Below are 11,462 nucleotides of genomic sequence, written 5' to 3'. Positions count from 1 at the left end.
CACAAAACATAACAGAAATACGTCAAAGTTACACAATAATATTTAATAAATTCTACAATAGACATTTTGCCTTTTTTTCAGTGTAGCTATAGAGTTGAAGATCTCTAGATCACAGGGTTAGAGACCCTGTATCACAGAGTTGGGCCATATCCAAATTCTACCCTTCTCTCCACCCCCTCCATTTGTAAGGGCATTTGCAGTGGAAGCGGTGTCTGAAATATTGTTTTTTAAGATCCCACCCTCCAAGTGGAGGGATGCAGAGCCCTCCTTTGCGAGGGTAAACTACGTCGTGCTGTGGTGGAGAACAGCTTTTCTTCACGTGAGTGCTCTTTGAAGCACAGAAGTTTACATTTAAATGAAAGTAATGACTTTTTGTTGTAGAAAGAGGGAAGGACTAAATGAAGGGGTAGGAAGAAGGGAAGAATTGGGATTGGGCCTCGGAGACCACCAAGGTGATAACAAGACAGGAGACGTATACGCTGGTTTTGTTCCTTTGCTTCCCTTAATGAACCATCCTATTGCAGGAATGTGGGTGTCCCACCTGGAGGACACAAATATGGACTGAATCCTGCACCACTCAGACGGATGAAGCCACTTGGATGTGTAGCAAAATGTTTGAAGGAAGAAGACTTTAAGCCCAGTTACTTTGACTCAGCTTCAAGACAATGCCACCTGGATGAACAAGAACCTTCCTCGATATATTGGAATACAGCTGTGAAAGAGCTTGACACATTGGGTACTTATTCTTTAATTTATTTAGGCAGACTCCAACGGAGAATTTAACCGCATCTCAGACTCGATCAATTTTTAATTTTAGGACTTCCCTAAAATCTGGCAATAAAAACCGGGTCTAAAATATGCAGAAAACATGGATATATTTCCCTCTGGAGTTTTTTCTGTCAAATCAGAAGAAAGGCAAGGCTGGGTGAGCAAACTTTGTGAAAATCCGCATGATGAGAAATTGACTTTTGGCCTGTAACTTCATTTTATGCATCAAGTGGCAAACATGATTTCACACTGTTCGTAATCCTCTGCGCCCCTGAACTCATGCCCTGCACAGACACCCCACTGGTGCTCACGGGGACGGAGAGCATGGGGGGGTTCACCCACCATGACTGGCACCTGAAAGGGGAAAGTCTGCATACACACAAAACACATCAGCTCACTTGGAGGCAGATATTGTATTGCCCCCACCAACTGCTCCCAAGTCTGACATATGTCACTCCCAATCTGCTCAGATTGCCACCCACCTCTGCGGTGCTGTCCTGGTGCCGCAGCACAGAGAGCTGCAGAGGGAGAAAGACCGAGCGGAAGACTGAGCAAGAAGGGCACAGGGGGGACAAAGTCAGAAAAAGAGAGACGAGAGCATGGAAGAGGCAGGCGAAGCTGCTGCGGGTGGTTACAACCCTTTCCTTGTTAACTGGTACTTTGGAAACAACACCATCTGTGCTTCAGCAAAAAGTCTGATGCACAAGGTAAAGAGATGCCACTGCTTCTGAATTCATTCACCAGCAGCCAAGGTAAATAACTCAACAGCCCCAGGCTTCTTTCAACACAAAGATCCTATAGGACCACAGTTACACAAGCAGGTGTTGCACTCATTTGAGTGTTTAGGGAGTTTGAATCCAGTCTTGGAATAACGCCAGTGATTGTTGAATAATGTAAATATATGATGATGGTGTAAGGAGATGTCTGAAACATCATTTCTTATGCATGAAGATGGAAGGGCAGAACAACAATTCAGATTCATTTCAACTCAGTTTCAGCAAAAACACAGATGGAAATGCACTGCCATCATGTGGTGAAGAGATGTGTTCACTCTGAAGTCTTACTGATTCCCATACTCTTCTTCATAAAAGAAAAATAACGAAAAAATAAGAAGTTAAGAAATATGAAAACTGATATGCATCTGCATTCCACAGAACACATGTTCTCACAAAAAAAGTACCTAAAATTAAGAAAAATATTACTGTCATTGTGTGCAACAATGTTCCATTCTAATCACCACAACTCCTCTATGGACCATACAAAAATTATTTTAGCTCAAAGTTTAGCCTTTCTTTCAGTTGGTAACCAAGATTTTCCATTTTTTAGATCTGTTTATTGACATTATTGGTAATGGGGTTGCTGGAGCCTATATCAGCTACTGTTAAACAAAAGTAGGAAAGCATGTCCAAAATCTGGTCTGTGGGCCAAATGTGGCCTGCCTTAAAATGTTTAGTGACCCGCAGCCTTCTTTTGTAAAATCAATAATATTCGACCCCAAGCACTGTCTAAAAACGACTTGATTGTGATTGGCTAAATTATAGTCACCATGAAGATGTACTACAAGAGAAAACATGCCATCTATGACAAGCTAACTGGGAATTAAGGGTGTGAAAAACTGACTGTGGTTTTTGTAAAAACAAATTTAGATGTATTTGCTGTATATGAAGAAATGGAAAATTGCAACAAAATGTTAATTAAATTTAAATTTAATGTCATTAAAATAGTTACAATTTTGACCAAATGGCCCTCATGCATTTCCACCTCAACAAATCTGGCCCTCTTTGCAAAAAGTTTGGACACGCCTGTTCTAAAAGCTTCGCAGGTCCTTTTAATACATTGTTATGAATAATTATAATGTTTTTTTATTATTATTATTATAGGGTAAATTGTTATCATATTGATTCAGTCAGTCTATTTAAAATGTAGTTTATCTTAATTTTCAAAAACAACAAGATGCTTGAGCATAATTTACTATTTTTTGCTTTAAATGTACTTTTTTTTTCAAAATAACTTACCATTAATGCCTATAATATCCCTCATTAGTCAAAATTGCTCAACTTCTTTATCAAAGCTGGAAGGACCGTGGCTCTTGGCTAGCCTGGGGGCGCCTCGGGGTTCCCCTGGTAGACCTGCAGGAAGTTCCAGTGTAGAGGAAAATCTGTAAATCTCTGCCTCCCCTGTGACCAGAGAAAAGGAAGAAGCTGGATGGATGTTTATAAGAGCTTTAGCGCATTAGCTGTATTCAAAAAACTTTATTGTGTTGTCAGTCCAGGCACACATCACTGCAATAACCATATGGTAGTTCTGCAGATCACTCCAATGAGATCTTCCATATTTTAATCTTATAGATGATTACCTACTACAAGCTGCTGTTTTTTTTTCTTCCAAATATTCAGAAGAGCTGAAAGAAATGTGCTGGAAATCCCACTCTCCTTGGGAAAATACAAGAGGGGCTCCATTCATTTTAATCTGATAATGTCTTGGCACCTATATTCAAAACAGAGTCCAGCTGTCGGGGAAATATTTTTCTGAAACTTTTCATTCCATTATCCTTAATCCTTATCCTTATATATATATATATATATATATATATATATATATATATATATATATGCAAATTCAAAAAGGAATTCATTCCAAAACATGTTTATATAATTTGGTGACCAAACATAATAACTTTGGATGCAGCCGCTACACCTTAAATTGTTTTAATTGAAGTGCAAACGTAAAGTAAACACATTAATTGTACAGTTTTTCTGTAGCTTTTTTGTTTTACTGTTACGGTACAGGAACAAATTGACAAAATCTGTCTATTAGAGTCATCAGCGGAAAACAACTCCATTTCCCAGAATGCAACAGTCAAACGGAAACGATGCTGAGAATCCATGGAAACGACCACTGGCATACTAGCCATTAGCTTGCCTGCCGAGTGCAGAAAAATAAAGGTTTCCAGCCGGGGAAGTGGTTAGAGTTTCGCTGCCGCAAACATGATTCGGACTCCTAACGTAAGAGCCAGGTAAGGAATATGCAACGAAATAAATATCTCGACAACTGTTTGAATGCATTCGCTCTGTTCAAAAAGGAGAAAAAAACGCGAGGAAATCGACGACTAAAAATCTTAGCTAGGTTTTATTACCCATATTTTCTTGACATTTAGCCGTTTTTTTATATTTTGTCATATAATTGTTAATGCTTCATGTTCGAAAAAGGTTGCACGGCAGAGCTAGCCCGTTTATTTCGACGCTATTTTTCATTAGCGGTGAGAACACTTTCAAATTAAAAGCATAAAATGGAAATCATTTGGCTCAAACCAAATAAAAGGTTGATTTTATTTACATATTACTAAGACTTTGTGGGATTTCTTTTTTTTTTTTGGTAGTTCTAATACTGTATATACACAAAATGTGTGCTTCTTCTCCTCACCCTTTACTTTCATAATGCTGTCATCTTTCCTCTCCAGAGACAGTCAGACAAAGAAGATCCAAGACAACATCACTAAGGTGGAGAAGCACTTTGGAGAGCTGTGCCAGCTGTTTGCGGCCTACAGTCGAAAAACAGCCAGACTGCGAGACAAAGGGGACCTTCTGGTCAAGCAGATAGAACTTCACGCCGACACGGAGACTCCAGAGCTCAAGAGGGGAATGAAGGAGTTTGCTGATCACCTGGCCAAGATTCAAGACTACCGCCATGCCCAGGTACACAACACAGAAATCTGTACCCCTGGTTTTGTTTTTAATAATTACAGTTATGGTTTGAATCCATCAATCTACTTTTTCTTCTAGGTGCAAAGACTTGATGCCAAAGTTGTGGAGCCATTAAAAAGCTATGGCGCCGTGGTCAAGCGCAAGCGAGTGAGTTATGTCCCTATCCTGTTTTTCTTTAATACATTTAGATTAATGGATTTCATTAAGGAGATATTTTTGTCACTGTATTGAACTGTGAAAAACAACAAAAATATCTCTAGCCAGCAGAGGGCAGTATTATTCAGTACAAGTCTTCCACTTTTAGGGACTTGGTCTGTTGCAGTACATTTCAGAAAATATGAAATATACAGTATATTTTTATTTTTTTTGGATTTAAATTGTTCAATTTTTACATTTTTATTGGCTGAAAAGAAAATTAGACTTTTTTTTTGTCTTTCAGTTTAGCAGCCAAATAATTTAAATAATTCTAGCAAACTGTTTCCACTTGGTTAAAAAATATATTTTATTTGAATCAAATTCAGTTTTATTCATTATTATATTATATATTTTTTTAATTTTTATATACGTAAGATTTTTTTTCTATTGCAAATATATCTTTTTGTACAATTTTTATTTTAAAAAGTTTTTGCTTTTGTGTGAATCCCTCAGAATATCAACATGACATTATATTTCTATAACTGTGATTTTTTTTTTTTACACCTAAAATATTATTAAATGTTCAAATTCTATGTCACGTTTGACTAATTCCGTTTAACGCTAAGTCTTGCTTGTTCCACCATTTAGGAGGATGTGAAAATGACCCAAAGTGCCATCGACAAAGAAGCCAAACAGGAAGCTCAGCTTGAGAAAACAAGACTGAGAAACCCCTCGGACAGACAGATCATTGTATCCTTTTATTCCTATCTTTATTACTGTCATTGATACTAAAGATTGAATATTTGAGCATTAATAAGGTTTTTCCTTGACCAAATCCTCAGTCACAGGTGGGTTCTGGGTAAACACTTGTTCTCCTTTCTTAATGATGTGATATACTTTAAATTATTTTGAGCACAGTTTACCTTTTTTCCACATATCTGTGGAAGGAAATTTGAATTCCAAAAAGAATGCTGTGTTGTTATATTGTTTGGACCGTTCCTGCCACCAGGCTGAAAGTGAGTTACAAAGAGCCACCATGGATGCAGCACGGACCACCAAGCAGCTGGAGGAGACCATCGATGAGTTTGAGCGGCAGAAGATCCGAGACATCAAGGTTCTTTGGGACTCCCCCCAAATGTCTGTCATTATTCCACATTTGTTCCAGTTCTAACTCCAGCCTTGCGTCCCTCTTTAGAAAATCTTCAGCGAGTTCGTGACGGTGGAGCTGTGCTTTCTGGGCAAAGCCCTGGAGGTGTACACCTCGGCCTACCAAAGCATTCAGAGCGTGGACGAGGAGGCAGACTTGGAGGTACGCCTGTTTTCTGATCAGTTCCAGCTAATTAGCTTGCTAATGTCGCATATTATGAATAATAACTGCTCCCACATTCCACCGTTAGAAGCAAAGTGTGTCATTTTGTTTGTGTTCAGCCTCTGCTCTTAGTTTGACTAACCTAAAGGTTCTATTTAATGTTCCTACATTATCGTGGCCATATCCACTCATTACTCACTGACTCATTGTTGATACATATCCTATTGTCTCCGCCCTTTATCTCAACACACCTGCATCATTCGTTCAGCCAGATCCTTTTTTCCCTTTTGTTAAACATCTATTTTTTATTTTTTTAACAAAGGATCAAGAAAAAAGAGAGAATCCGTGACATTCTGCAAGTGAGGAGGTTCCTCCTGTGGACGTTTGCCTTCTACCCTCACAATCCTCTCGTCAATTATCTCCCTCTCATTCACATCAATGTGAAACTCCTAACCGACGCCGGCCTGTTTTTTCAGTGACTCACAAAACAAAGCATGAGAGTTTGAATCATCTGGAGCCGGCACAAAGCCTGGCATGCAGATATTCTTGATCGAGGGTTTCTTTCTCTTCCTGCTCAGTAAAAACGTTGCTAAGAAGGAAAAACAAAAATCCTATCAGACTCGTATCTCAGAACAATTACGATTAGATTTATGCTGATGATTTACAGCCTTCACACTATAGTGATTCTCCTGTTCTTTTCAGTATGTTTTTTGGCATGTAAAACTCAATCACACTTTCAGCAATTTCAGTAATTTTTGTATCAAAACGTTCAGCTCGTTCAGAACATTAATGCTTGTACTTTTGGTTTGTATAAACTTTACAGTTTTTGAAATATTAACCAAAATATACCCCACAGGAAATGAATGAGAAATTGCTTAAATCCTTCAAAAACTTTGAGCAATTTGAAACCTATGAACTTCCACATATACTTTCAGCTAGAGACACCATTCAAACTTTAAAATCTTAAGCAAATGCTGTTTATTTTATTTTTGTAATTTGGAAATTAGCTTTTAATTTAGCAACATGCTAGCTGTTTTTGGCTAATTTAGAAGTTTTTCCAAATGTTTTAAGCTAATTTAAAGTTTAGCTGATATTTAGCATTATGCTAAATGCATAATGCTAGCTATTTTGTCCAAATTAGACTTTAAAAAAGGCAATTTTAGCTAACATTTTAGCATTATGCTAATGGTTTTGTCCAAATTTACCTTTTTCCTGTTTTTTGGCAAATTTTGAGTTTAGCTAATATTTAAGCATCATGCTAGCTGTTTTAGCAAAAAAATAGACATTTTTCCTTTTTGGGGGCAAATTTTGAGTTTGTCTAAAAGTTTAGCATTATGCTAGCTATTTTGGGAAAATTACATTTTTTTTCCATTTTTTGGCTAACTTGGCAGTTGGCAAATATTTAAGCATCATGCTAGCTGTTTTGGGAAAATTAGACATTTTTCCTTTTTCTTTTTTTACTAATTTGGCATCTAGCTAATATTTTGGCAAGCGTTCAGATTCAGTGTTTTTAGCCATCATATTAGCTTGTGCATTTTAGACTAACAGTTTTAGCATTTTCAGCAATCATCTCTGGCATCTTCAGCATCCACATTCAGCTTACAGTATTCACACTTGCATTATCGCATGTATATTTAAATGTTTTGCTGTGTTTTCTTCAAAGATTTGTTTTATTTAAATTGTATTTTTCATGGAGTGATGGGCATTTAAACTAACATGTAATTTTTTATTTGGTCGTTAAGGATAAAAATGATGCTGTTTTTCTGACAGGTTTTTAGGAGTTCGCTGCACCCCCCTGACTACAACTCCCGTTTGGGCCGGACTAACTCCAGAACCTCCCTGGATCGAACCTTCATGAGCACATCCGGAACCTTAAAGGTGACACAAAAACAGCAAAATTTCTCCTTCCAGATTAGTTTTTTATGAGATGATGCATCCAAAAAAATCCCTTTTCTTTGTAAAGCAGAAATCTTCCTCATACCAGCCGAGGCTAACACTCTTATCAGCTTTCACACCAACTGTGGGCTAACTTTCCCATCAGTCATTCTGGTTGCTGTTTCAATCCACCACTTCACTACAGAAAAACCCCGGGTAGTTTCTGCAATAAAACTTCACTTGTCAACTTTCCAGTTTTGGACCAAGCAAGGAATGTCATCAGGAAACGTTTCCAATAGTTGTCATGATCTTTACTTCAGATGTACAGATTATTCCTCACAGGAGCCTCGAATGATTCCAGCATCACGTCAGGAGAACCTCACAGCTTGATTGTATCTGAGGAAAACTCATGTTCAAAGTATGAACTCAGACCCCGTTTTCAAGTAAAACCGGAAAGGAAGGCAATCTTTGAAAGAAAGTGTTGTCATATTTGGGTGTATCTCCTCCATCACAAAGGCGACAGAGAAACGATCTGGATTCCACAAAGGCACAAAGCGTGCCTAACGCCTGCCTGCATGCAAAGCACTTCTGTTGCATAGTGACTGTTAATTTGTTGTCACAGCAACAAGGAGCTACCGGCCGTCTGACGAGAAGAGAGGAGGAGGCAGACGACGATGAGGAGGATGAAGATGGGTCTAACGAGGAGGAGGAGGAGGAGGATGAAGAGGAGACTGATGATGAGCGTTAAAACTATCAAATAGGAGCAAAAGTGTCCTTTTCACTCTGACATAGGAGCACATTTACTTTGGTGATCATTTGTAACATTTTTTTTGTTCTAAAAATTTCATTCCTGCTTTTATATCATATGTTATTTTTTAAATGTGAGTCATTTATGTTTAAAAAAAAGTGCATTTTTGTTTTTGAATAATAGGAAGAACATTAAAAAAGTACTTAAATGCTTGAGATTTTACTAATCAAAGTGACATGTGTGAGGAAAAGGCAAAAATGTTGCAAGCTTTTTATTATGATTCTTATGGAGATGCAGAATATGTAAAGTTACAATATCAATGTCTGCAACTGATGCTGAAACCATCATCTGCCATAGTGGCGGCTGCAGCAGCTCCGTCCTCCATGAGTCACTCCACACATTCTTTATCCCTCATCCGCTTGTGTCACTTTGAATTCCTTTCAGCTTTTGTTTATGCATGATTCCAGCATCAACAAAAAAATAACAAAGTTTGTAAAGAAAGATATATTTAAAAAAAAAGGAACAATCAAGGAAACCTTTCTCGCAGCAGCACTGAGATAAAAGCTGTGTAGGTGGTGTGTCACCAACAGGACCTCAATGCACATAAAAGGTTAATGTGTATGCAAACAGTCCTGCAGCCACACACGCATGAACCAGTTTGACTCGGGTCCACTGAATGGACTGTGTTACACTTAGTCATCCCCTATAAAGTCTGTTTGTGTCAGGTGGTGAGTCAGAAAAGCTTTTCCAATCAGATAAACCTCACGGCTCCACACCCCAACCGCAGCAAAACAAAATGTTTACTCCAACAGAAAAAAAAAAATCTATTGACAGAGTTAAAAATCCCCGCCGTCCTCTTGAGATGTACACAAAGAGGCAATGACATTATCTGAAAGACAGGCCTACGGACAGGAATATGCAAAAGAGGAATGTGGACGTTACAGCTGAGAAAAGGTCGGTCGTAGCTGCAGGTTCTTCTCATTGACTCTGACTCACTGGCGTTCAGCGTCATGCCAGTCCTGTCCAATCGAATTCCTGGGGCACACTTCAGCTGCTGCTGGTTCACTCAGACACTTCTATCAGAGTTCCTTTCCCTTCAGCTCAAAGCTCACCAACTGGATTTTTTTTATTGTCATCCTATAAAGTTCTTACATTATCTTCAACATGTCTGCCTCTTTATGGCCCATGATAATCAAATACGTGTAAAAAAAACAAACGATGGACATAATTTTTAACAAAAAAATAAAACACGAACTATAGTGAATAGAATATGGTACATGGAAAAACCTCCAAATATAACTTTTTCTTCAAATGCACATTATTATACACAACAAAGTTCCACAACATTTGATAGATTCTAAAGATCTTAAAATGGTTGAGCCCTTATTTTGTAGCAGCTTCACAATTCTTGCATCCATTGAACTTTTTGCAGAGTTTCTGCTTGACTTTGTCCGAACAGGATGTGAGAGATATTTAGCTTGAGGATGCTCCAAAAGTTCTCAATTGGGAGACACGCCATCAGTTTATCTCAATTTCTGCCCATATGAGTCAATGATGCAGAGGTATTCCTGCAGCATGAGATGGAGCATTATCATGCATGAAGATGATTTCGTTACGGAAAACATGGTTCTTCTAGAAGAGAGTAGACATACTTTTTGGAGGTCATTTTCACACCTTCAGGGACTGACCAGCTCTCTCCCCATGATTAAAAACCATGACTCCACCACCTCCTTGCTGATGTCACAGCCTTGTTGGACATGGGACAAACCACCCTCTATTTCATCTATTTGGACAATCCAGAGTTGCACGGCGCTTATCAGTGTTTGGAAATGAGTGTGGTCGTTTCTGTGAGTGTTGTTTAGGGGTCTCTGGAGAATCCTACGCCTTGATTTTAGTAGGACTCAAACATGTAGTTATAGTATTTTAGCAGCTGCTCTCTTAATCTGATGTATTTGTCTGCCAGAAACCTTCATCATTCTGCCTTATCTGCACCAACATGTGTGTTCTGAATCAGACACAAATCTCTTAATAGTACAATAGTTACATTTTGGTGAAAGATATATATTTTTTTCTTCCTATAGTGCATGTCCAGGACACCATAAACAATAGATATTCAGTAAATTTTAATTCTAGATTTCAATAAAAAGGTTGTCACTATGTCTATACGCCACCAGAGGGCGATGTTTGTAACTTCCCCCTTCCACTACCTGCTCAAAAACTCAGAGGATGTCATAAAAAGACATTGTGTTCTTTTCATCCTGTGGGCAGCTGCTGTGCATCCGCTTCACTTTTCTTTGCAGGTTGAAAAACACGAGTTTTTAGGCTAACATTTGAATCTCTGCACAGTAATCCAGGCTGAAAAAAAGCCTTTTTTTGATGTGAGTTACTCTAAATGATAGGAAGCTGCTGTTTTTAACAAGCCATGTGGAACTAAATGGGATTCATGTTACACCTCCAAGGCAAACACAGATTTATGGTTTTACTAATTCTATAATATTTGCATTTATGGATATCCTGAAGCTTTGTACCTTTTGAAACCTTTAGGAGGCGGATTCAAAGGTCAGCTTTAATAGTGTCAGTAGAGATGGTGCAAAAGCCTGTGAGTACCTGTCCTGTACAGAGCACAGAAAACAAGGATTCCCTCCTCTTTCTCTCTGACTCATCTGCAGTCATCCCCAATTATGGGTGTGCGAGGCTCTTTCTGTCTGTGTTTGTGTTAACGTGAATGAGAAAGAAAGGCACGGATGGATGCGTTTACGTCAAATGACTGCTCATTCATAATCTCAGGGAACAATCCATTTCTTTGGACCTGCATTTGTACATCTCGGCCTGATTGTGCGCACAATCTATAGTTGTTTTGAATATCAAAAAAAAAAAAAAAAAAGTGCCATGCTGGCGGCTGTTATAAAATCCAGAGGCAGCA

General features: G+C 38.4%; 1 protein-coding gene across 1 annotated transcript; it reads left to right on the top strand.

Moving 5' to 3' along the window:
* Nucleotides 1-3,619: 3,619 nt before the first annotated feature.
* cibar1 (CBY1 interacting BAR domain containing 1) lies at nucleotides 3,620-8,761 on the top strand. Its single transcript, XM_024260648.2, has 9 exons — nucleotides 3,620-3,784; nucleotides 4,229-4,463; nucleotides 4,551-4,619; nucleotides 5,256-5,357; nucleotides 5,450-5,455; nucleotides 5,617-5,721; nucleotides 5,803-5,916; nucleotides 7,687-7,794; nucleotides 8,414-8,761. The coding sequence occupies exons 1-9, from the start codon at nucleotides 3,756-3,758 to the stop codon at nucleotides 8,537-8,539; spliced, it is 894 nt and encodes a 297-aa protein (XP_024116416.1). The 5' UTR covers nucleotides 3,620-3,755; the 3' UTR covers nucleotides 8,540-8,761.
* Nucleotides 8,762-11,462: the final 2,701 nt, after the last annotated feature.

The sequence above is a fragment of the Oryzias melastigma genome, linkage group LG11, assembly GCF_002922805.2.
Source record: "Oryzias melastigma strain HK-1 linkage group LG11, ASM292280v2, whole genome shotgun sequence".
NCBI lineage: Eukaryota > Metazoa > Chordata > Actinopteri > Beloniformes > Adrianichthyidae > Oryzias > Oryzias melastigma.
Note: the sequence above shows the minus strand (reverse complement) of the source record. Positions and strands in the feature narration are given on the sequence as shown.

Bases quoted from the DNA above. Each gene is read 5' to 3' on its own strand.
- cibar1 (XM_024260648.2), top strand. From the start codon at position 3,756: ATGATTCGGACTCCTAACGTAAGAGCCAG. The intron at 4,620-5,255 runs GTGAGTTATGTC...TCCACCATTTAG, and splicing joins CCGTGGTCAAGCGCAAGCGA to GAGGATGTGAAAATGACCCA. The intron at 7,795-8,413 runs GTGACACAAAAA...TTGTTGTCACAG, and splicing joins GCACATCCGGAACCTTAAAG to CAACAAGGAGCTACCGGCCG.